The 24,146-nt window shown below is 45.6% G+C and overlaps 1 protein-coding gene across 3 annotated transcripts in view; it reads left to right on the top strand.

Annotated features, from left to right (window-relative positions):
* Nucleotides 1-226: 226 nt before the first annotated feature.
* The window catches only part of WARS2 (tryptophanyl tRNA synthetase 2, mitochondrial), a 76,286-nt gene continuing 52,366 nt past the window's right edge, over nucleotides 227-24,146 (top strand). The window contains exons 1-2 of one of the 3 annotated variants that reach the window (XM_037910198.2): nucleotides 260-368; nucleotides 9,574-9,759. Coding sequence is in view for 1 of the 3 variants with exons in the window: in XM_037910194.1 (XP_037766122.1) it covers nucleotides 315-368 (54 nt within the window). In the remaining 2 variants the exon portion in view is untranslated. Of the gene's footprint in view, nucleotides 369-9,573; nucleotides 9,760-19,154; nucleotides 19,161-19,491; nucleotides 19,497-24,146 lie in introns of those variants that run through there. The other 2 variants (XM_043551295.1, XM_037910194.1) reach the window with 2 other exon arrangements.

Raw genomic sequence — 24,146 nt, 5'->3', positions numbered from 1 at the left:
GCCCCGGGAGAGGCGCGAGGGGGGCGTAGGGGGAGCTCGGACGCTGCGCGGGAGGGGCGGGGCATGAAAGCCCAGGCTGGGGGAGGCTGGGGTGACGCAACGGGAGAGGAGGCAACACGCGCCGGCGGCCGCATCACTGGGAGGTGGGGGCGGGGGACTCTGACGAACCTGCCGGCCCCTCCCCTGGGCCGGGCGGTCGATGATGTTCTGGCCCCACCCCTTGAAGGCGGGTGCCGGGCGCGCAGGCGCTAGCAGTCAGTCAGGCCACGTGCGCAGGCGCAGGCTCCCCGGCTCGCTTCTCCCCTCCCCCAGCCATGGCGGCGCCGCGCGGCGTGATCCGGGCCCTGCACCGCGGGACCCTCACCCAGGTAACGGGCCGGGGCCCCTCCCCTGACCCTCCTGGGCGGGGCCCGCGCGCCTCCTCGCCCCGCCCTGGGCACCCCGCCCGGGCACCGGCCCCACGCTGCGCCCCGGCCTCTCCCTGGAGCCGCCCCGAGCGGGGAGCCAGGGGAGCCGGTGCGTGGGCCAGGGCCAGGGCTCTCCAGCTCTGCGCGGCTCGGCCCTGCGCCGCCGCTCTCTGCCCCGCATCGCACCGCGTCTGGCTCCGGGCCCCGCCCCCGCCCCGCGTCACTTCGCTGCCCCCGGCCCTTCCTGTGCCTCTCTGCAGCGCATCGCCGCGCCCGCCTCCTGCACCGCGCCGCCCCGTGCCCTGCCCCACCAGCCTCTGCCTCGCACCACATCCCGGCCCAGCTCTGCAGCGCATCGCCCCGCTCTCTGCACCACATCCCTGTCCCTGTCCTGCACCACGCTGTCGTCTGCCCTGCTGCCCCCCGTTCCCACCCTGCGCTGCCCCATCCTCTGCACCACATCACCGCCCTGCTGTTTGTTCTGCACCACATCAGCGCACCTCCCCTCTGTATTGCCCTGCCCTCCGGCAGCATTGTGCCACATCTCTACACTGCATCCTTGCTCTGCATCTCCTGCCTGCACCACTCTACCAGATCACCACCTTCCTGCTGTGCTGCAACAATGCACGACTGTACTGTCATGTTACCTTGTATTTACTGTAGGAAGAAAAGTCAAATTTAAGTTAGGCTTAGCTGGCACATGTGTGAGCTAAACCCTACTTTACACTCATCCACTGTCCCTAGTCCAGACAAAGCCTTTGGCCTTGTCTGGACTAGGGAGAGCTAGTCCAATTTAGCATGTTAAAGGAAGGCTACTTTGTCTCAATGAGACTCTTAAAAGGTAGGTTTCAGAGTAACAGCTGTGTTAGTCTGTATTCGCAAAAAGAAAAGGAGTACTTGTGGCACCTTAGAGACTAACCAATTTATTTGAGCATAAGCTTTCGTGAGCTACAGCTCACTTCATCGGATGCAAAGCTTATGCTCAAATAAATTGGTTAGTCTCTAAGGTGCCACAAGTACTCCTTTTCTTCTTAAAAGGTAGTCACTAACATCACACCATGAAATCCTAGTCTAGACAGTGTTTGGTAATAGTTTTTCTCAGGGTGATGGGGAGCCAGAGCCTGACTTTCTAACCTTTTTTCCATAGTTTACTGTGTTTATATGTGCGTTTTAGAATTTTTCAAAGCAAACCCTTTGGGCTGTAATTTATCAACCTTCCTCTCAGCCAGACATGGCATAGTTGGAAAACTGGTAAACTGTTTACAGCAAAGTTATGTGAATCAGGGTGGAAGGGAATAATTCAGTTTATCCAAAAGTATGTGTAATAAGATTTTTTTTTTACGAATAGTACAAGATTTTACCAGTCTTCCTCTTGTAGAAGAAATCTTTTTCAAGACAAAGCTCACAAATATTATGAAGAAATAGGCCCCTGGGGCCAGCTGTATCGGCCGCTGCTCGAGCAATCGGTGTAGCTGTCTCCAGGGCCGCCTGAGCAGGTGGCCCCAGTGCCAGCTGCTCGGGCCACCCTGGGATCAGCCACACTGGCTGCTGCAGAAGTCACGGAATCTGTAACTTCCGCAACCTCTGTGACAAACATGGAGACCTATTTATGCTAAACAGTCTGTTACATCTTGTATTTAGCTGTGACGCTCTGAAGGAAGGTCTACACTTAAAATGCATCAGTGCAGCTGCATTGCTATAGCACTTAAGTGAGAGGTCCCCAAAGCAGGGAGAGGAATGTGGGGGTGGGGGGGGGAACCACCTAGCCCCTCCCTGTCCCTAGGTCTGCTCTGGTCCCAGCCCCCACCGCAGCCTGGGTCTGGCTCTGCTCCTGCCCCCAGCCTCGGCCCCTGGCCACGGCCCTGCTTCCAGCCCCCCACCCCACTGTGTTCTTCCCCCCCCAGCTGCAGCCCCGCTTCCGGCTCTGGAGGAGTGGGGGAGTGCAGTAAGGGGGGTGTGACCCTCAAAAGTTTGGGGGATGCTGGCTTAAGCGAAGACGCTCCTACAGGGAGCAGAGAGGGTTGGATAGGGGGTGGGGTCCTGGGGGGGCAGTTAGGGATGGGGGTCCCAGGGGGCAGTCAGGGGACAGGGAGCGGGGGGGGGGTTGGATAGGGTGCAGGGTCCCGGGGGGGGTGGTTAGGGGTGGGGGGTCCTGGGAGGGAGCGGTCAGGGGACAAGGAACGGGGGGGGGGGGTTAGATGGGTCGGAGGTTCTGAGGGGGGGGGCAGTCAGGAGGTGGGAAGTGGGAGGGGGTGGGGGCCAGGCTCTTTGGGGAGGCACAGCCTTCCCTACCCAGCCCTCCATACTGTTTTGCAACCCCAATGTGGCCCTCCGGTGAAAAAGTTTGCCCACCCCTGCATTAGCGGGTGGTTCCTACTGAACAAAAATTTTTCACCTCTGAGGAATAATGTTAGAAAAAAGGCCACTAATCATAAAAATCAAAACGTAGCCTATACCTAAGACTGCACTAAGTTTTAATTATATGGAAAGTTTGAAGAATGTGACAAGGTGGAGTTAAGATTGTTTGGATGCTGTGATTTGCAGTGGACACTACACTGTGGCCTATCTCATTGTTCTTGAGAGTGCAGAGACATGAGCATGATGCAGTGTTTCTGGGTGAGGTGGAAGTTGGAAGTGGCAAAGGTCTGTTTGATCCCAGACCATCTTGTGGGGGCCAGTGCAGGATTGTTTAGTACAGTGTAATTTTCATGTTTTTTTTTTTTTTCAGTCCAGTTTTAAATTACTTCAAATGTGGCTTCCATTGCTTCCTTAAAAGACTGTACACAGAAGAGTTGGTACATGATATTCTACCTCAGTTTTCTTTTTTATTACTATTATCCTTCTCCTAATTTTATGCCTTTTGAACTGTTAGTGTTGGGTTTGCTCCTAGGCCTCTCTTACCAGTCTTCTGTTCTGATATAGCGTATTGGGTAGCTTTACAGCCATTTGCGCTAAGGATTGAATATCCCTTTCAGATATCCCTTAGGACAGTGGTGGGCAACCTGTGGCCTGTGGGCTGCACGTGGCCCATCAGGGTAATCCGGTGGCGGGCCACCAGACAGTTTGTTTACATTTGCAGAGTTGCCCGCAGCTCCCAGTGGCCTTCATTCTGGTGTCTTGGCAGGGCTTGGTTAGAGTCCTACCACTCGTTCCCTCTCTAGCCCGTAATTGAATCTCTTCGTTGAGCCTGATGTTAAACTGACAGTTCCAGATGCCGAAGTTCTCTGTAAATATCCCCAGAGCAGGTTGTAATTGTCACCATTTCAAGGTTAACTGCTCCTTCTGCTCCCCCAACCCCCGGTCATCCTTGAGGACATCCATTTAAGTTTCAGGCTCCCGGTAGTCACCTCTCATGGGCAGAGACCTGTGTCTCTTTCCCTCCAAACTGGGAGATTAGATTAGCAGTCCCTCTGCACCTCACTGTGGTTTTCTCAGCAGGTGTGACCGGGTTCCAGCACCTATGGTTAACCTTTCTCTAGGGGCTACAGCAGTGTATACCAGTTACCAAGCAGCCTTCACAGAGCCAAATACATTCATTTTTAGAATAAAACTATTTTGGAGAAAACATATAAAACAACAATAGAAGTTCCTAGACGCATGCTAAAAGTTTATCCCATTAATCTTATGGGATCCTAGTAAGCCACAGTCCTTCCAACCCTTCCGCAAGGATTGGGGATCCTCCTCCTTGGACAGAGGGTCCTTTCTGTTTACTGGGTCAGAAAGAAGGCCCTGTGTCCCAGGCTTTTGGTATAAACTCAGCCTGTTTATACCAAAAGCGCTTTATTTGTTTGAGTCTCTGGAAAACACAGTGCGAACCAATATATGCAAACCTCTCCAGGGGGTGATACCGCTGTAGAGTAGTTTAGTCTCAGTGACTCACCTTAATCACCCCCCTCACCAAACACACGCACCGTTTTTAGTTCCTGAAGGACCTGTGGTAACCCTTCCCATGAAGTAGAACGTAGTCATACATAAACCATGCATACATTTAGTACACTGGTCCCCAGAGATACTGCCTCGTGTTGCAGTATCTACCTGTCATCACACAACAGGAGACTGGAAGGTTATAAAAGGGCAGGAGCTGCTCTATTCTGCATCTCCAGCCATTTTCACCAGCCAAAGCTGAAGAGAGCTGCTGCTGCAGGAGCCTTGATGAAGCAGGGGGAGACCTGGCTGTCTGAACAGACAGACACTTAAGGGTTGGGTGAGCTGGAATAAGGGGTGTTGCATTCAGGATGCTTGTTTTCTAAATGAATTGTGCTTTCTCTTAAGTAAAGAGTGACTGAGTTAGAAAGACTGTCTTTTGCTATTTGCTTTCCGCAACCAGAAGGCTCACAAGGTATTCTGGGGAACGTGCAAGAGCTGCTGGGGAGCCTTGGGGAAGATGGCTCTAGTTTCAGGACTTAGCAACTGGACCGTGTGGTCCTCATTGTCAAGAGTGGCATCAGATGCAAGGTCTGCACCTGGAATGCATGCATAGAGGCCCAAAGGCAGGGACAGTGCCTAAGCTCATCTTGCTGGGGCTGAGCCCATGTTATGTGTCTTCAGTGTTTAGATCCCCTCACAGCTTTCTGGCAAGTCTGCCGTAGAGGGAGCTTGGCCAGACCTGTGACAAATACAATGGGGCAGTGGAAAACTTCCTCCAAACTGGCCTGCCCTCAGAGAACCACCTCTTGGGGTATGTCAAGAGTAGAGTGTGTAGTCCTGTATTAACTGAATTTAATTGACAATTTAGTTAACTCAAGTTAATTAAAATATGATTATAAATGCAAGTTGAGACACTCCACAGCTCTTTGTTACAGGACACCAAAATTGTTGGTTTACCCTTGGACTCCAAGGTTAGATGGACAAACACTTGTGGAATTGACTTTGTTCTCCTATTGTAATTCAAGTTCTGACAAACCTGAAGATTGAGGTCAGTTAAGTCTCCTTGGACCATTTAGCCCTTGACCTCAGCTGAGGTTGCATATAAGAGGGCTGATCATGGTGGTTTTTAGTGAGTTGAGCATCTGTTCACTAGGAAATGGGCTGACACCTTTCCCCTCTATTCAGACAGGCCAATGAACAGCCTTCAGGAGCCTCACTTGTTTCTGCTGGGCTTAAAAGATTTACCTAATACCTGTTAGCCAGAACAAACAGGTGTCCAGCTTGAAAGTCCTCCCATATCTCTGCTGCAAGGAGGAATATTTTCTGTCTTTGACGAGTCCCACACTATTTCCGACTGGCTGCCACAAGGGTGGGGGAGGTCTCTGTTACTCTTAGCCCCCAGCTTCTATTTCTATGGTTCTTCCAAGGCTTGCTGCTGTTTCTCTGAGCTTTTCTAAGCAGCAGAATGAAGTGGACCAGATTCTTATTAGTTTCACTGATTCCTGCAGGACTTTGAATAGCAGCAGGGACAGCTTGCAGTACTCTGGTCAGTTTTCATGATAATGCACCTGGTGATTAGCAGCAGAAGTAGAACCACATCAGTTACAACATTTTGTGTTTAGACTATAAAGGCTATACACATTTTTTTTTTTTTAAACGAGAGCTTGTAGTTAGTAGGAGTGGAGTTTTCAAGCCCTGAGGGTAATGATTTGCTTTTTATGCAATCTTCACACTGGGCTTTTTCTGCCACCCTGAAGAGCTGGGTCTCCTACTATCTAGGGTTGGGCATTTGACCAGTCCGAAAATAGCTAGTCATTTGACCAATTACATATTAGTCACATATTGTCAAATAATGTCAAAAATGGTCAAATATTTTAAAGCATTAATTTATTAGAACAATAACAACAGTAACAAAAAAAGAGTAAGACTTTATGGTCTCCAATAGGCTTAGCTTTATGTACTTATGCCTAATAACAAAAACATTTATGAAACAGAGTTATTTTAATGCAGAAAAATGTATAACACAGTGAAATTAAGATAAAAAATGAAAGAATGATGCAATCAAAAAGGGAGGCAACTGCTTATATCAGGATATTCTTGCTGGAGTATTTGACAATATTTGGCTGTAGTCAAATAATAGGTGCTCAACTGGCCAGTCAATTGACTGGCTTGCCAAGCCTAATCTGGTCCAGTGGTAGCACTTTAGTGTGCCTCGTAAAACGGAGATCCCACTATTTTAGAATTGACACTAATATCTATAATTGTCATACTCAGCACCCTTCCCGTGTACACACCTCTTGTTACAGCAAATGCGTACTGACATACATAAGGATTTGCACTAGGAGGTTTCTGAGAGTGTAGCGTCTTTTGTGATGTGGACCGTTGTCCAGTAAGAGCTAAGGTGAGAGCTCCAGGCCTAAAATAGGATTTGAACTTTCCTCTCCAGAGGCTAGTGCACTTGTCTGTCTGGACTCCAAAATCTGCCACATTTTCCAGTTCAAATGATCTGGAAACTCGTACTTTCAACTTCTGATGTGTGACTGTCCCAAAGCTAACGCAGTTCATTGTAACTCCTTTTACCATGTGACTCTGTATAAGCAGGTGAACCCCCACCTCAAGCCATGATCCAGTCACATATTTCAAGATGTGCCTTGCTGGGATGGGTCAGCACTTGGACTGGAGAAGTCCAGAGAATATGCATGTTCTGCCTGATATGGCGTTTGTGATAAGTACAATCTTACTTTGTGAGTCAGTATTGAGCCAATGCTGGAGCGGTACTGGGGAAGGACATTGTGCTGCTGGAGGTGCTATCTACTAAGTAAGACAAAACTTAGGTTCTTATATGGATTTGGTATTCACTTACTGTCCCAAGCAGTTAAATAGCTGCCATGTTCCACCTTAGAGGTTGCTGAATCATAGTGATTCCTGTGTATATTTTGTGTATAATGTTAAGCTTGTAAATAACTTTGGGATTCTTCAGGATAGAAGTGTGGCTATAAGATAATTAATAATCAGGAGAAAGTGAAATTTTGGAACATTTATTATTTGGGGGAGGGTTTAAGATGCTTTCTTGTATCCAGGAGAAGATGCTCAAAAGTAGCTGTATCCATTATACCACCATATTGCTGTGTTGCATTGTCTTTTCCTCCAGGAAGTTAGAGAAAATTACAGGTGGCATTTGGGATACACCTTTGCCACTACTCTAGTAGTGTCTGTCTCAAGGATGCACTACTGGAAAGTCAGCAGTTCAGGGGACATCTGTTTTAATGAAGAGACCATGCATATACACAGCAATTCATGCTAGAGAGGCTGGATTCAGGAAATGAGGATTTCCTGTGTAATATCCTATATTTCTGTACAGCTCCTTTTAACCTGAAGGATTCCAAAAGCACCTTGTGACCTTAAACTGTAATGTACTGCTTAGATTCTTAGACTTAAAATTTTCAAAAGTGCCAAAGTCCCATTTTCAAAAGTGACTTAGTCACTTAGGAACCTAACTCTGAAAATCAATGGAACTAGGGGCTGGCCTACACAATGGAGCTTAAAGCACCTTTCTACTGGTGTAACTGTCCACACTAGGGGGTTGCATTGCTTTGGTTATTGTTTTCTAAACTCATGTTGTTATAGTTGGACAAAAGTTGTGCAGACCAGCCCATGGTCCCACTGACTTTCAGTGGGATTTGTAGTCCTTAAGATGCTTTTGAAAAGGTATGTCTGTCACTGTGGTGCCTGAGCGTCTTCCTTCAGTTATTCTACATAAAGATCATTGCCATGCTTGAGATGTAATTGGGCATCAATTCTTTGGTGCACAGCAAAACTGTGCAACCGTTTAGGACAGGAAGAGAAGCAGAATTTTGAATCCAGCTGAAACTGCAGGGGGAATTTAGTGAGGCAGGATGTAATATGAGGTGAGATTTCACCAGGATGCTGCTGTTAATGGCCCGAGCCTTACAAAAAGTGCCATAGGATCTTTAATAACCCAGAGTGGTCAGATTATCAGTTTTGCATCCCCTCTGAGGACTGATTTAAACAAGCTTGATTACAATGTTCCGTTAAGTTAAGAAGAAAAAAGCTTCAAGTGATTTCTTGACTTGTTCAAAGGATTTTGCTTGTTGTCCAACCCCAAGAGTTGTCTGAGAAGCCAGCATTTCACATCAGTCAAGTGTAGACCTTGAACTGATGAAGTTGATCTTTTACCATCTGGATACAGTAGAAGGGATGATATTTTTGCATTGGCTTACTGGATACTATCCAGAAAATAACATATCTTGGGCATAAAAGAGCTAGATCAGAAGTGGTGCCTACGCTGTGGGATTGACTTTTTTAAAAAAACATGGTTATGAGACATCCTAGAATGAGATCAGAGTTGCCAAAATTTATGATTTTTCTCTTTTGCCACCCGTAAATATTCACTTATGTATTCAATTGTATCTTGGAATTAAACCTCATTGTCTCTCTAATGAGATCACTCCTGCCTGGGTAGCAGAACCAGGAGGGATGGGGGTAGGGAGTGGGCTTTGTCTCCTTGTAAACTCATGCACAGCAAGGGATGGGAGGAGAGGTGAGAGTGAGACCAGCTGCTCTAGGACCTGGGCTCATTCCAGGGAGCTGGAAATGGAGGGGCTAGAATGTGCCCGGGAGCAGGTAGGAAACCCTGGGACCCTCCTTCCCAGCCTGGGACCCTCCTTCCTGCCTCCATGCCGGCCAAGTCTTAGTACCTCCCCTCACTCCCCCTCCTGTCCTGCTTCTGCCACCTCCTGACTCCTGCAATGCACTGTGCATTTAAACAGAAGGCTGTGAACATCTCTGGGGCCTTAAATTCGGTATAGTCTAATGATGGATGCCCAAACTTTACCATACTGAGAATTGTTTTGGTAATTTGTAATGAACCTATAGTCCAGTGGTGGGCAACTTGCAGCCTGTGGGCCACATGTGGCCCTTCAGGATAATCCACTGGTGGGCTGCGGGACAGTTTGTTTACATTGACCGTCCCCAGGCACGGCCGCCCACAGCTCCCAGTGGCTGCGGTTCGCCGTTCCCAGCCAATGGGAGCTGCAGGAAGCGGCGTAGGCTGCTGGGACGTGCTGGCCACCACTTCCCGCAGCTCCCATTGTCCAGGAATGGTGAACCGTGGCCACTGGAAGCTGCAGGCGGTCGTGCCTGCTGATGGTCAGTGTAAACAAACTGTCTAGTGGCCCACCAGTGGATTACCCTGACGGGCCTCAGGTTGCCCACCACATCCACACCAGACTTGTATAAAACATGGCAGATCACAAATGGCCTCTCATCTTTCTTGCAGAGGAATGGCTCATGAAGACTACAGACCCAATCATGTGATGCTGCTTGGCTTAAGATAAATAACAAATAAGACTGTGACTTTCATGAGATGCACTTTGGCCATCCTGGTCTTATGGGAAGAGTCCTCTGGATTTTAAATATCTTAGAACTCTATTAAGTGGCACGCTGCTAAATACCCTGGCACTTGGTAAGGGTGGAATTCACATTTTCACCTGTAAACTAATAGTTTTCTTTTAAGTCTACCCTTAGTCATTGTAACATTAAAGAAAATATGGCTTCCACTTTTGCAGCAGCCATAAAAACAACTGTTAGTTATGCTGGTGTCTGTTAAATATGCTGATATATTAGGTTTCTAGATGTGAGAGGGTGCTAGGTTGAATTGGTAGTTTCTTACAAAGTTTTAAGTGAATGCAGCATTGGTGAAAATTCTTGGATATATACAGAAGTAGAGATTGAAGAGTTGTCTATCTGAAGAATAGGTCCAACACAGTAAATGATGGTGAAAGCCTCCCATCTGCCCGATCTCCACTAGGGAGCTTCAACCCCAACGTAGATTGGGCTTCTTGAGGGGGGAATGCAACTTCTGTTGCTCATGCAGTCTTTGGTGTGTCTGAGATTTAGGCCTGGTCAACTTTAGAAAAGATTTTTAAATCTTAGTTCAGTAATGTTGCAACACAAACTATGTTGAGTAAGTAAAGGTTAAAACAGTTTAAATATGTCTATGTGAGGGGTTCACACTGATTTAATTAGTTCCATTTTAAATCCATTTAAATTGGTATAACTTTTCTAATATGGGCAAGAAGGGCCAGTTGTGTTTTTTGTCAAGTGCACATTTGCCCACTAGGAAGTGCACTGAGACTCCTAACACACACACACTTCACAGTACCATCAAATGGTGTAAACTTTCATTTCCACCTGAGCTAGATTTGAGCCAGAGACCACAAAGTGAAAGTTTTTAAACAGGTGTGTTAATTTTAGCGCCATATACAAAGTAGCTAACCTTTCCAGCCTTGAGGCAATTGCCAAACAAAATAACCAATAGAAAAATATATCTTCTAGTTTTTAAGATGTATTATGAACAATTGAATAATTAAAACACAAAACACATGTTTTTAAAAAGCCACTCTATATGTGACTTGATACTGTTTGTCCTTGTTTGTGTTTTTTGGGGCTAGTCTTGCTAGCATACAACTACACACTTGAACCAAAAATGCAATAAAATATAAAAAGTTCCCTTCACCTGAAGGTCAGAGGAGGAGAAACTGAGATTGTATGTTTGTAAGGGATTTAGATACTACTGTGATGATTGCAATATAAAAACTTAGCTAGCTAGTTCACTGAGAGGGAAGCAGGCAGTTGGGAATTTGATTGCCCTCTCCTAAAGAGAAACTGGGAAGTCTTTTTTACAAATAAATGAAATAATTGTTTACATAATTCAGAGATCAGAAAAAGGAGGCATTCAGTAAATTAGCTACTAGCCCTTTGTATGTCCAATTGTCATTATTCTTAAAAGGTAGTAATTACATCCTGTCTTTTCATAGTCTGAAAATAAGTTTTGCCTCTGTATTGCTTACTCCTCATTTCTAAAATCACTTTTCTTTTTGGAAACAAATCAGACTTCTTTCCAGCAGTCTTATTTGGTGCAAATAAATGGAGCTTTCTTCTATTTTTGAATGATAGTACACACGAGGCTATAAGTACTAAATACTAAGCCACATTTCCTTGTTTCCAGAACATCTCTATCAAGGTAGAACACAGAATGGTTGCAAAATTGTCAGTGTTCAATTCTTACCTGTAATGGTTTTTTATAATCGCTTCCCCAAAACTTGTCAGAATAAGACAGGGTCAGATCACATGATCCATTGAGCTTCGTTGTCATTTCTTGCACAACAATGGGGTTTTTTTGGGAGGGGGCTTTATCTACACTGGAAAGTTGCAGTTTTAAATTGACTGGTGTAGTTTAAAACAGTACAACCCTATAGTGTGGACATGGTTATACTAGTGTAAAAGTGCTCTATATCAGTACAATTATTCCCATATGGAAAAGGAAAAATTCCCCTGCTGTAGTATTCGAAGTGTTCTATGGCTCCCCCCAACTCCGCTTTTCTATCTTCAGTTAGTGGATGTGTTCCTCAAAGCCCATTGGTTACCACCTTCTTCCTGATGGCCCCTGCAGCCCTGCTGGGAGTGTGGAGGGGCTCGGAGGAGGGTAGAATCGGTGGCTGAGTGGCAGTGAGGTGTCCCCAGGATGCCACCTCCTATCCCCCTCATTGCCACCACTTCCTCAAAACACAAGAGGAATTCGCTGACTAAAAACTTAGTGCAGAGTTAAGTTTGAGCAGCAGAGCATCTTAACCCTCCAGAATGTCAAATGAACCTATATTTAAATCTCTGAAAACCAGGAAACATACTATCCCTGCCCTGTAACAATAACTGTGCGTTCTCTGTGTGATATACCAGTGCGGCCCCTCCAACAGACATCTGTGAGGACACAGCACGGGAGTGTGATAGGAGGAATTGTCAGAACGTGTCCTCACTAAGGGAAAAGTTGTGTTTAGGGCAGGCTTAGTGGCACCAGCAGGCTACATCTGTCTTTTGCTCAACTCTTTCACCTGCTTTTCACAAACCATTCCAAAATTACTAGATGTTACCATCCTTTGACCCTTGTCCTAAGGGCTCTCTCTGCAACATACTTGCACCAACGTCTGCATTATTATGTATGCTACCAGACTGCTACAGATCCGCATGGCAAGAATAGATTTTATGCTCCTATGCTTGCACAACCCGCATAACTCAGCACAGAAACGAGGGGTCTGTGATCCCTTTGGGTGCACGTCTCTCTCCTGCTACTGCAGTGTTATTTGTGCCAACCTGCTGCAGGTAATCCCTGCACTAATCAATACTGCTGTCTGTAACAAAATAAAGTGAAGTTGCAGTGTTTGTAGATGAATAAGATAATGCAGTTCTGTGGGATGCAGCACATCGCTTAAAATGGCCCATTTACTTCATACATTCAGTACTTGCCAGCTCCAGGTTTGGGGCGTGGCTGTTGTGTATCTTAAATCTTTCCTGGTTTTCAGAGTTCAAGTATAGGTACATTTGGCATTTTGGAAGGGTACAAGGCACTGCTGGACAGCCTTACCTCTACATTAACTAAATTTTTGGGCAGTGCATTAATATAGTTTCTTAGTGCATGTCTATATCCAAAAACTTGCACGGAATAAATCTTTAATTTAATTACATCAGTGCAAACCCCTAACTCTAAATACACTTAAATCAGTTTAAACTGCATTTATACCAGTTTATTTTATTTTGATTACCAGATTAAGCTAAACCAGTTTAAGTACATCTTACATTAGGAGTGTGCACTGATGTAGTTAAATTGATTTAGTTACATCAGCACAAAAAAATTGATGTCTAAACCAGCCTTTGGTTTCCCTGTTCCTTTTAAAAAGAAAGTGAAACAAATGCCTATACCTGATGATGATAGCACTTCAATGGCCCCAGTTAGGTTTTAAAATGTATACTTTAGTTTAATGCGGGGGTTTAATGAGTTAGGGTAAGTTCCTACCTTTCTTACTGCTTCAGACTTTTTTTTTTTTTTTGTAAGTCTACGTTGACAGGCCAGCATATCATTTAGAAAACAAAAGCTTTTTATTTGCAAAATATTAATAAGGGAAGTAAAAATTATGTGCAGACCCTAAAGATGCAAGAGCTCATATTTATAGCCAGAGAATTTCTCCTGTCCCTGAAGACGAGGCGTGTTTTTGTTTTGTTTTGTTTTCTTCTCCAACCCCCTTGGGAAGATCTTACTTCTGTTTGATCAGGCACTTACAATGTCAGGCACTTTTCTTTTGACTGCATTCACTTATATATTGTTCTTTCTTCCTTCTGACACTCTGGTTTTCAGTCTTACATGTTTCTCTTCTTTTGACAAATTTCAAGATGTTTTGGTTGGAAATGTGAACTGCCTTGGATAAAATAACGATAAAAAGGAGAAAAGTCTGAGAGTGATTCTTCTCTGTTTCCTGAGTCATTCCAGCCCCATTAATCAGTGCTAGTGCTGTGGAGGCTGTGTGGTGTGTTATGTCGCCAGCACAGCAGCTCCTCAGTCCCTTTCCCCCACCCCCTGCCTGCCTACACAGTGGGGAAAACTAGAGAGGGAAGCCATCAATCTTTCCCGTCACCACATGCCAACAGTGATTCCCCTCTCCACTTCCTGTTCTCTCTGTCTTGCTCACCACCTGTGTTTAGAATTAGCTCTGATTCTACTAATCTCACTCTCGTCCTTACCTGATCTGCTCCGAGAAAATAGCAAGTGGTCATACTGCTATAGCATTTGTGAGGAGTGACTGCTTGAGTTTGGATTGTAAAATAATTTCCCTTATAATAATCTGTTGTGACTCTCTCCATTTTGTGTAACGTTCATTCTTATGGCTGAAACTCTGCTTGCTTTCACTTCAGCCCAGTGATGAACTTTTGAGAGTTTTACAAAACTCTAGTTAGCCATTTATTATCTGCAGAGGTTGAAATATATATTATGCACTTTCTCATGAGAGGACTAAACTAGCTAGAGCAGAGGTGGGCAAACTACGGCCCACGGGCCCCTCCGGCTCGGCCCCTGAGCTCCTGGCCTGGGAGGCTAGCCCCCGTCCCCTCCCCCGCTATTCCCCCTCCCGTGCAGCCTCGACTCACTGCGCTGCCGGCACAATGCTCTGGGCGGGGGGGCTGCAAGATCCTGGGGCAGCGCAGCTGCAAAGCCTCTGCCTGACCCGGTGCTCTGTGCTTGCAGAGGGGGCAGAGGAGTTTGAGGGGGTGGTCAGGGGTAGGGGGTGTGAATAGGGGTTGGGGTGGTCAGAGAATGGGAAACGGGGTTGAAGGGGGCAGCGGTCCCGGGAGGGCAGTCAGGAAGGAGAGGAGGGATTGGATGGGGCGGTGGGGGACAGTCAGGGGCGGGGAGTCCTGTGGCGGTCAGGGGACAGGGAGCAGGGGGTGGTGGATGGGGCACGAGTCCCGAGGGGGCTGTCAGGGGACAGGGAACTGGGGGCGGTTGGATGGGGTAGGAGTCCCGGGGGGGGGGGGGGGGGCGAGAAGACGGGGGGTGTCAGATAGGGGTCAGGGGATGGGCCATGCCTGGCTGTTCGGGGAGGCACAGCCTCCCCTAACCAGCCCTCCATACAATTTTGGAAACCTGATGTTGCCCTCAGGCCAAAAAGTTTGCCTGCCGCTGAGCTAGAGGCAGATATAGCAGATGAATGGATGAGGGTTGGAGACAGCCTGCAAAGTAAGTCCATAGGCAACAGTTGGGTTAAAAGCCCAGTCTTTATGCTTAGCTACTGGGAGGGTTCTTATCAAAAAGCTTTTGTACCCTGGGCTTGGTCTTGATATCTGCATCTCGCTAGTGGGTGTTTTGAAAATTAGAAGTCCCATCCCCTCCTCTTTTGGCTACTAATAGATTGGTGCCTCCAGGTTCAACTCCATAATCTCATCAGTTTGTCTCTGTCGAATAATGTGGCCAAGTAAAACCTTTATTCTCGCTGTCGTGTAGCTTGTAGCCTGATCTAGATTATGAATAAAATTCCCAGCTATCACTTTGAGGGTTGACAGGTTCTTGTCCAAAGATCAGACCCATTATTTTTAAAATTATTATATAGTTGGGAACCCCGATGTGCACAGGTGCAACACTTACACTGTAGGAACTCTTTTATATTTACAAATAAATAATTTATTAATACATTTAGCAAAGTCTCCCACACTCTAACTCAGTAAGGTAGATAGAGATAATACAGAAAGTACATCTGAACATCCACACTCACACCATCCCTTGCAAGACAACCTGAAATGTTAACCATTATCTTCCTCATCACCATCACCCTCCTCATCTTCACCAGTGGCCATCATTCTGACCCCTCCCAAGGGCTACATCTCTCCCCACTACTGCCTTGGGATGCCACTTTTATAATATGTTACGCTGACGTTACCATTTCTAATGCATATTCTTTAGGGGTTTTCCCCCTCTTCCTTATGTGTATTTCCTCCCCTTACCAATGTTAAGGTGTCCTTCTTCCACAGGTTAGTGTATTTATGATTTCACCGCATTAACATATATGTCAGTTCATTACTATGGCACTCTTGTGGTCGGATGTTCCGTCCAAAACCTTCCAGAAGCTGGTGTGAGTTCATGTGCTGTGATTGGCTAATGTCCTTATGGACAAAATTTCCCCCTGCACTCTACTTCCAGTTCCCCAAAATTTATGAGTTACCTAAGTTTATCTATGCCAAAGTTCATAGGCCTCAAGCGTCATGCTAACTGCTGAAGCCAATGACTTACAGGATACAAGCCTGTAGGTTCCTTGTATTACTACTGAATATAAAAAGCAGAATATAATGCAAAGCCATGAATATAATAGAGGTAAGCTGGCCCACTGGGCTACAAGCTTGTATTAAATAAACTTTCTAGGCAAAAAAAAAATTGTTTATGGCATTTATGGCATGGTAGAGTTAAGGTTGTAAGCAATAAGCGTCTCAATTATTTAAAAAGAAAGCTCTTACAGGAACGTTAGTAGTTTTTACAAAACTTCAGCAGCTGTTGGCCTGTCTGTTCAAAGCTAAGATTTTGCTAAAAACAACAAAATATTTGGAAAGAATGGAAATGCCCAGTTAAGGGCATCCAGGTAACCCTAACTCTGCTCTTATCTGCTTCCACTCTTCTATTGCACCTTGAGGATATGATGGTGATATTCTTATAGACTTCTGGAGGATTTTTGATAGGAACTGAGCTTTAAATCCACTTTATGTACATAGTTTAAGTTGTCTGAGGAGCAGAGGAACAGTAATACATGTTTGATATATGTGATCCTGCTATAATCTCGATGTGTAAAACTACTTAATTTGGGGTTCATCCTTTATGAAGTTCATAACCCTAGATATGGTAGCCATGGTCAAAATTTTGCAAAGGTGAGTAGTGATTTTTGGGTCCCTCAATTTGTGGGTGCTCATTGAAGGTGCATTAATTGGCCTGATATTTGTCAGAAGGTGTATCCACAGCACTTTCTGAAAATCAGATCCTTGAAAGGTGTCTTAATGAGCACATACAAACTGAGGCACCCCAAATCAATAGTCACCTCTGAAAATCTCTGGTCCATGTGCCTATACTAACTTTTGCAGTATGACAGCACTCATATTTGAAATTACATAGAATATCATTCAGGATAATTCCTAAAAAGTGTTCACCTCTGATCAAGAGATTTAAATCTGTATTTTTTTTTTAGTGACTGACTGCTTATGGCCTTAAAGAAGGCAGAAGTATTTTGCTGTAGTGATGTAAAGACAGTTGTACTTCGGTTTATATGCTACAGCAGTAGTGCTCAGTTAATCAACAACAGTACAGTAACTTTAGTCACTGACACAATGATTAAATGTGCTTTTGAAGATGGGATTATCTACTGCCTTTCAGTTGTTCTCTGGGTTGAGATACAGGTCAGAGTTATGGTTAGGTTTTCATGGCTGTTTGCTTTTGGGGGGTTTTTTATGTAACGTGACCTTGGAAGTTCCAAACTTATAATGTTACTGTAATTTGAGAAAACTACAATGTTGTCAAGCCTTTTCCTTACAAGATAGGTATTTACAAACTTATTTAAAGATTAAAGTTTTGCCTGAGAGTTTTTTTAGATTTTTGAATGCATTTTATTGCCGTTTCTGTCACTTGGACATCTGTTAGGGATGTCTAAAAGTTGTGTATACTAATTTGGACATCTGTACAGTTTGGAGGGCATTAACACAATAAACTTGTTTGCAGTGTTGTTGTAGCCTCTTTGGTCCCAGGATATTAGAGAGACAAGATGGGTGAGGTAATATTCTTTATTGAACCAACTTCTGTTGGTGAAAGAGACAAGCTTTCAAGCTTACACAGGGCTCTTCTTCAGTTTGCTGAAATAAACTTGAGTCAGTTGCAAGTCACAGAATGCAATAGAGAAACTTTATTGTGAAACTTTGGCTGCAGCTGTTTACGTCTAATGGAACATGTGACACGCTACTCTGAATGGTGCACGAAGCATTAGAGATAACATAAAACATAGCACGTATGTCTGCCAGCATCCTAAAGTTTGAATGGCATAGCCATTTAGGTGAGGAATTTCAGGCTGCCATACTGGTCAAGAGCTTGGAAGTTTCTTCATGTACATTATGAATGGCACGTGGGGACCATGCCTTGTCTTGAAGTATTTGTTTTAGTCCCTATAATAGATAATCCATCTCCAGACTCCTTGGAAATTGCAAAAGGCCCTCTTCCTTGATGTCTAAGGACAGTTCAGGAAAACATACCAGGGGGTTCTGGCCATTTTTCCTAGGTCAAACCACTTTTGATCTGTGAAGGGACAAAAACAAATGAGGAAACTTTTCATAGTCAAACACTCCATTCATTTTTGGCGCTCCCGAATCTTGGAAATGTCTTCTCTTATTTGCTTCAACCTTTTCAGAAAATTTTTGTTCTGGAAGAGGGCCCTGTTTGCAAATGTTTGGACAAATTAAGTGGACCTTTGAAGTGCCTGGTGAGCAGTGGGTGTTCAAAATCAGCCTGATAATGGTATGAGGAATCTATATGCCGTATGTGTGTGTGTGTGTTTTTACACCCGCAACAGAAGTAAATATAAGTGTACCCTTCGGGGGGGAGGGAAAGCTCAGTGGTTTGAGCATTTGCCTGCTAAACCCAGGGTTGTGAGTTCAATCCTTGAGGGGGCCATTTAGGGATCTGGGGCAAAAATTGGGGATTGGTCCTGCTTTGAGCAGGGGGTTGGACTAGATGACCTCCTGTGGTCCCTTCCAACCCTGATAGTCTATGATTCTATTCTATGAAATAAGCAATATAAGCCAACTGCTGGTGCCATTGTGGCTTGAAAAATGCAGTTTATGACAATAGTGCGGGGAACACTCGGATTTTCTGTCCTCGTATCCAGCAATTACACTACATTCTCCAGTTTCAACAGGTGGATTTCTTGTGGAAACCAAGTTTGGAGGCTGAGGAGGAGGTCCAGATATTGTATGCATCCTTATTTTTAACATGGAGGTGTAGCCTCTTGAGAAGCTGGGTGGCTGCATGCAGTGCTCTATCTTGATGCCAAAAAGAAGTCAACATTGCATGCAGGGGCTGGCGCTCTCTAAAGAACACTCTAAAAATGAGTCACATGGTAGAATTTGGTGTGGGCCATGCTTCGTTGTCCTGCAGTAAGTAGGGCCCTACCAAATTCATGGTCCATCTTGGTGAGTTTCGCAGTCAGGGGATTTTAAAAATTGTAAATTTCATGATTTCAACTATTTAAATCTGAAATGTCACCGTGTTATAATTGTAGGGGTCCTGACCCAAAAAGGAGTTGTGGGGGGGAAGAGGTTGCAGTACTGCTACCCTTACTTCTGCACTGCTGGTGGTGGTGATGCTACCTCCAGAGCTGGGCAGCGGCAGAGTGGCAGCTGCTGGACAGGAGCCCAGGTCTGAAGGCAGAGCACTGCCAGCAACAGCACAGAAGGAAGGATGGCATGGGATGGTATTGCCACCCTTGCTTCTGCACTGCTGCCTGCAGAGCTGGACCCTCAGTCAGCAGCTGCCGCTCTCCAGCCCACCCAGCTCTGAAGGCAGCAGCACAGAAGTAAGGGTGGCAGGGTATGGTACTTCTGCGTGCTGCTGGCGAGGTGCTGCCTTCAGAGCTGGGTGCCTAGCCAACAGCTGCTGCTCTCAAGCCGCCCAGCTCTAAAGGCAGGGCAGAAGTAAGGGTGGCAATATCGCAAGCCCCCTCAAATAATCTTGTGTCCTCCCTGCAACTCCCTTTTTGGTCAGGACCCCCAATTTGAGAAACACTGGTCTCCCCCTGTGAAATCTGTATAGTAGAGGGTAAAAGCACACAAAACATCAGATTTCACGGGGGAGACCAGGTTTCACGGTCCATGCCGCATTTTTCATGGCAGTGAATTTGATTGGGCCCTAGCAATAAGGTAAGCACAAATGTTTTAGTTATGATTAGTCTTGGCAGGATTCAATTTAAATCAGTAGATGTCGGTAAATGTCATTTTCAGATGACGCACTGAAATCAACAACAACAAAACCCATTGGTAACAGTTGTGGCGAGTGCAGCCTGCCCCTCACACCTTGCAGGTGTCACCGACCCTGCAGCCATGCAGGGAGCCCTCTGCAGCCCTGCTGTCATGGGAGTGAGTGAGCAGGGCTGTGACAGCAGGGCTGTAGATGGCTCCCTGCCCAGCTACATGGTCGGTGACACCTGATCCCTGCAGGTGCAAGTTGCAGAGGAGCCTGCAGTACTGGCAGACTACCCCACAGCCAGGAGGCAGATGAACCCCCTGGCCACGAGGGAGGCCACTCCACTGCTGAATGGCTCCTTGAAGGGATGGGGTGTTATTGGCCCCTCAGTCATGCAGAGAGCCCTCTACAGCTTCGATGTCACGGACCCACATTCTCACCAGCCTGGAGTGCGAAGACCATCCCCAGGCAGGAACTGTTCAGCAGTGTGGTGGCCTCCCCCTTGACCACTGGCTTCTCCTCCTTGCAGGCCTGGATGAGGGCTGCTGTTCCTGTAGGCCAGGACTATATCTTTCCCCACACCTTGCACCCAGGGATCTTGAGCCCCTGCACTATGCTGGGAACCCCCTGCAGCACTGCTGACAGCACTGCCGCACTCCTACCCTCCCTTAAATTCCTGCAACTGTAAAAATAGTTAATTAATATTGATTTTTATTTTTTATTCTTTATCAAGATTGGGGAAAAAAATCAAATGGCACCAAGCCTGCTTATGATCATTTAAGAGCAAGAGATATGGAAGTCAGTGGCCTACACTTTTGCATTTGTCAGGAGGGGTAGCTTTTCATCTTCTCATGAAAGATAGGATTTGGTGAAGGAATAGCTGAACCTTGCCACATTTCTGTGCCAGTTTTATTTAAATGGCGAGACCTACCACCACACCTGGGTTGAGTAGCAAGTTCCAAAGTCTGAGGTTTGGAATTTTTTCCTTTGGGAATGCCAGGGAGTAATAAGTAGTACCGAATGCAGAAGCCTTATTGAAGGAAAATGTGATAAAGCAAATGAAGTGTCTGAAAAGCTTCCCCTTTCCTCTGACACACACTGTAGACTCGTATATAGATTAGTCTGCCACACTCAACCTTTATGGACTTACATGCTCACCATGTAGACCTAAACACACACATAACAGACTTTCACACTGCACATACTACAGATGCCTGAGAGAGGGCCTGAGGGCTGAGGACACGTGTCTTGTGGCTTTCACTCTGCTCCATTGGGAAGTCTTCACTCCTTTCAGTTTTGTCATTTTCTCACCTCTGTACTTTAGAATACACAACTCCTATCCCCTGATCTCACAACTCCATTGAAGCACTTTCCAGCCCCGTGATTTTATACTACCGGGCAGGACTCCCCTGCCATGCTGCTATGCTACTTACTAATCCTCACAGGGTGTTCAGACAAGAAACATAAACTGTGTCCAAAGAAGCAATGTTTTCTGTATATTTTTTAGTAGTAGCAATGAATCCGGGATGCATTTAACGGTTTTTATACAGACATTTGCTAACACAATGGAATATTTCATACTTCCCCTACTTGTGAAACATTTCTTTCTTAATGGATAGAATCGAAGGAGTTAAAAGTGAAAGGTTTCTAGTAAACTGGTCCCTCAGCTGGAAGCCAAAGGAAGATTGTTCCTTGCAATGTATTCTCTAGTGCTGTATCCAGTTCCAGTCTAGTCTAATTCTTATTATTCTGCTTGCTTGGCTTTGTGGCATCTTTTTTGCAGCTTCCCCATTTTATGTTGGATAATTGCTGAACTCAGAACCAGTTTAGTGTTGCTACCATTTAATTCTCTCATTGACTCCACCATTGTTCATGTACTAAGCAAACCTTGTATCATTAGCTATTTACCATTTGTACATACAAACAAAATTAAAAACACTTTTTAAAAAAAAACTTTTAGCCCATTTTCAATATCTTGTCCATTCACAGATGTGTTGTCATTTGCCATGAATCCATTAACTCTATCCACAATCCGTATTGTGCTATGCTTGGGCTTTGCCTTGAAGAATATGCTGCCTATTCCACTGCTACACTGTGTAATAGAACATTAAGCCCATATTTAATTTTGAGCTCATCTGTAATCTTACTCCAAATATTTATACCAATAAATAGCACAGGATCTGTATTTGAATGGGGAATATACCCTTTAAGATCTCAATATTTTCCAGTATCTATACCACAAGGACCTGTCACATTTATTTGTGGTTTGGAGGGGTCAGTAGTGACTCCATAGTAAAGTCTAGGTTGATTTGCATTGATTGCATGCTTAAATTATTTAATTTAGGGTATGTCTACACTTAAAATGCTCTAGTGGTACATCTACGCCGCAGAAGCTGCACCGTTGTAGTGCTTCAGTGTAGGGGGGTTAGGTTGGTTTAACTGCATTGCTCGAGGGGGTGGGGGAGCTAGGGAGCAGGCAAAGTGACCCTAGCATGGAGAGGCATGAAGTGTTGAGTGGGGGTTAGCAGGGAAGAGTGGGAGGCCTGGGAGTGAAGAGATTTGTGGGTTGGGGTGCTGAGTCTGTGGAGGTGAGCCCAGTGTCTTCATGCCAAGGCATTGGCACTGGAGCTTTTCTTATACCATTGCCACTTCTGCTTCTTTGTGCTCTACGACTCCTGGGGACAGAAGCAAACTTCTTTGGATCTCCTAGATCCAGAGCCTTGCTTTTCTGTAGTGCTGTTAGTTAGGTTAGTAGTAAAATGTATTAGAAGCTAGTTATTATTGGGTGCTATGTTAGTAAATTTAGTTACTGTTAGAAAAGTGATTTTAATTTTAGTTCCATCAGAGCTGTAATGGCGGATCAGAAGAACAGAAGAGCAGGCTTCAAGAGACCTGCCTCATGTCTGGCAGTGTTCCTGGCATCAGACTCTCATCTAAGGTGCCTCTCGTATCTTGGTGAAGGATATTATCAATCCAGATGTTCCATCTGCTACACATTTATTCTAAGAGTGTGTAGATGAAATAGGCTACAGGCACCCTTGATTCAAGAGGCTTTGGCAGTACAGCCTATAGGGTCTGACTCCTCTCAGAGCATGGAACACAGAGAAGAGACTGCTGTTAGCTTCAGGTTCAGTTCTAAGACTACGTGGATTACGAAGACTCAGGAAATGGCATAGGACCGAACTCTAGAACCTGCTGTATGCATGGCACACAAGATGTGGGATCTGTTAAAACTGAAAACTCCTGAGGTCCCATCACCACCTGCCTTGGATCCATCAAAGGACGGGCCATGTGTAAGACCATTAGATCCATGTGGTCTTATTCCAAGGAAGGTGGCTAAGGAAAGAGCAGCCACTGTTAGCAGGGACGGATCCCAGATGAGAGACTCTTCAGATCAGTCAGGTCATTAGTATCAGTTCCCAGTCTGAAAACTAAACAAGACATTCTGTTAGTAGAACCTGTGATTCATATGGATCCGAAGGTTATGGCAAAGGCATGACCAGAACAGATAACAGTGCTGTCTTTGGAACTGAATAGTACTAGGATGTTAGCTGAAATTTACTACATCAGCGGTTCTCAAACTTCGTTGCACTGTGACCTCCTTCCGACAATAAAAATTAATACATGACCCCAGGAGGGGGGACCGAAGCCTGAGCCCACTCAAGCCCTGCCACCTTGGGTGGGGGGGCCAAAGCCCGAGCCCCATTGCCTCAGGTGGGGGGGACCAAAGCCGAAGCCCAACCTTAGCCTTGCTGTCCAGGGCTGAAGTCCTTGGGCTTTGGCTGTGGCCCCGGGCCCCAGTAAGTCTAAGCCAGCCCTGGAAACCCCATTAAAATGGGGTCGCGACCCACTTTGGAGTCCCGACCAACAGTTTGAGAACCGCTGTACTACATGGATCCCCAACTGGAATGATTTACTGATCTGCAAGAGGTATCTTCAGGGAAAGGAAGAGAAAAGCTTCTTCAGAGATGTCTATTGGGATCAGTTCCTCTAATAAGTGAGGTAGAGTGGAGGAAATATCTTGCTTTTATCCAAAGTCTTCTCTACCTCCTCCCAAGACACCCTCAGATCCTCTGAATATATGGATGTTCCAGTTTTGATAGTGCCTCCAGTTGTCTCAGCTACAAATCCAAGGTTGCATCCACATTGAGGAAAAAAGCAGGAAAGACTTAAACAACCTGAGGCACTGCCTAGCTTCTATTCTACAGGAATGGAATATAATCCAGGAGATGATGCCTTTAGACCTCCCTACCTTCCTAGTTGTAAAATAGTACTGGATGGGAGGATATTGGTAAGATTGGCCTCCTTGAGCTGCAGGGCCCTCTTGACATTCAGCAAGGGAATTTATGCCATCACCTAAGTGTGGTAGAAGAACCTCCCTTCTAATAAGGATCCAGGAGGAGACTGTGGAATGGTTTCAAGTTTCCAAGATCAGTCTACCTCCCCTGCCTTCAGGGAACAATTCCCGATGGTAGTACCAGACACTCTGAGGAGGAGGAATGCTTAGCCCCACAGATGGACTTTCAGCATCTTGACATAGAATTAGA

This window comes from Chelonia mydas, chromosome 1 (genome assembly GCF_015237465.2).
Source record: "Chelonia mydas isolate rCheMyd1 chromosome 1, rCheMyd1.pri.v2, whole genome shotgun sequence".
Lineage (NCBI taxonomy): Eukaryota > Metazoa > Chordata > Testudines > Cheloniidae > Chelonia > Chelonia mydas.
Note: the sequence above shows the minus strand (reverse complement) of the source record. Positions and strands in the feature narration are given on the sequence as shown.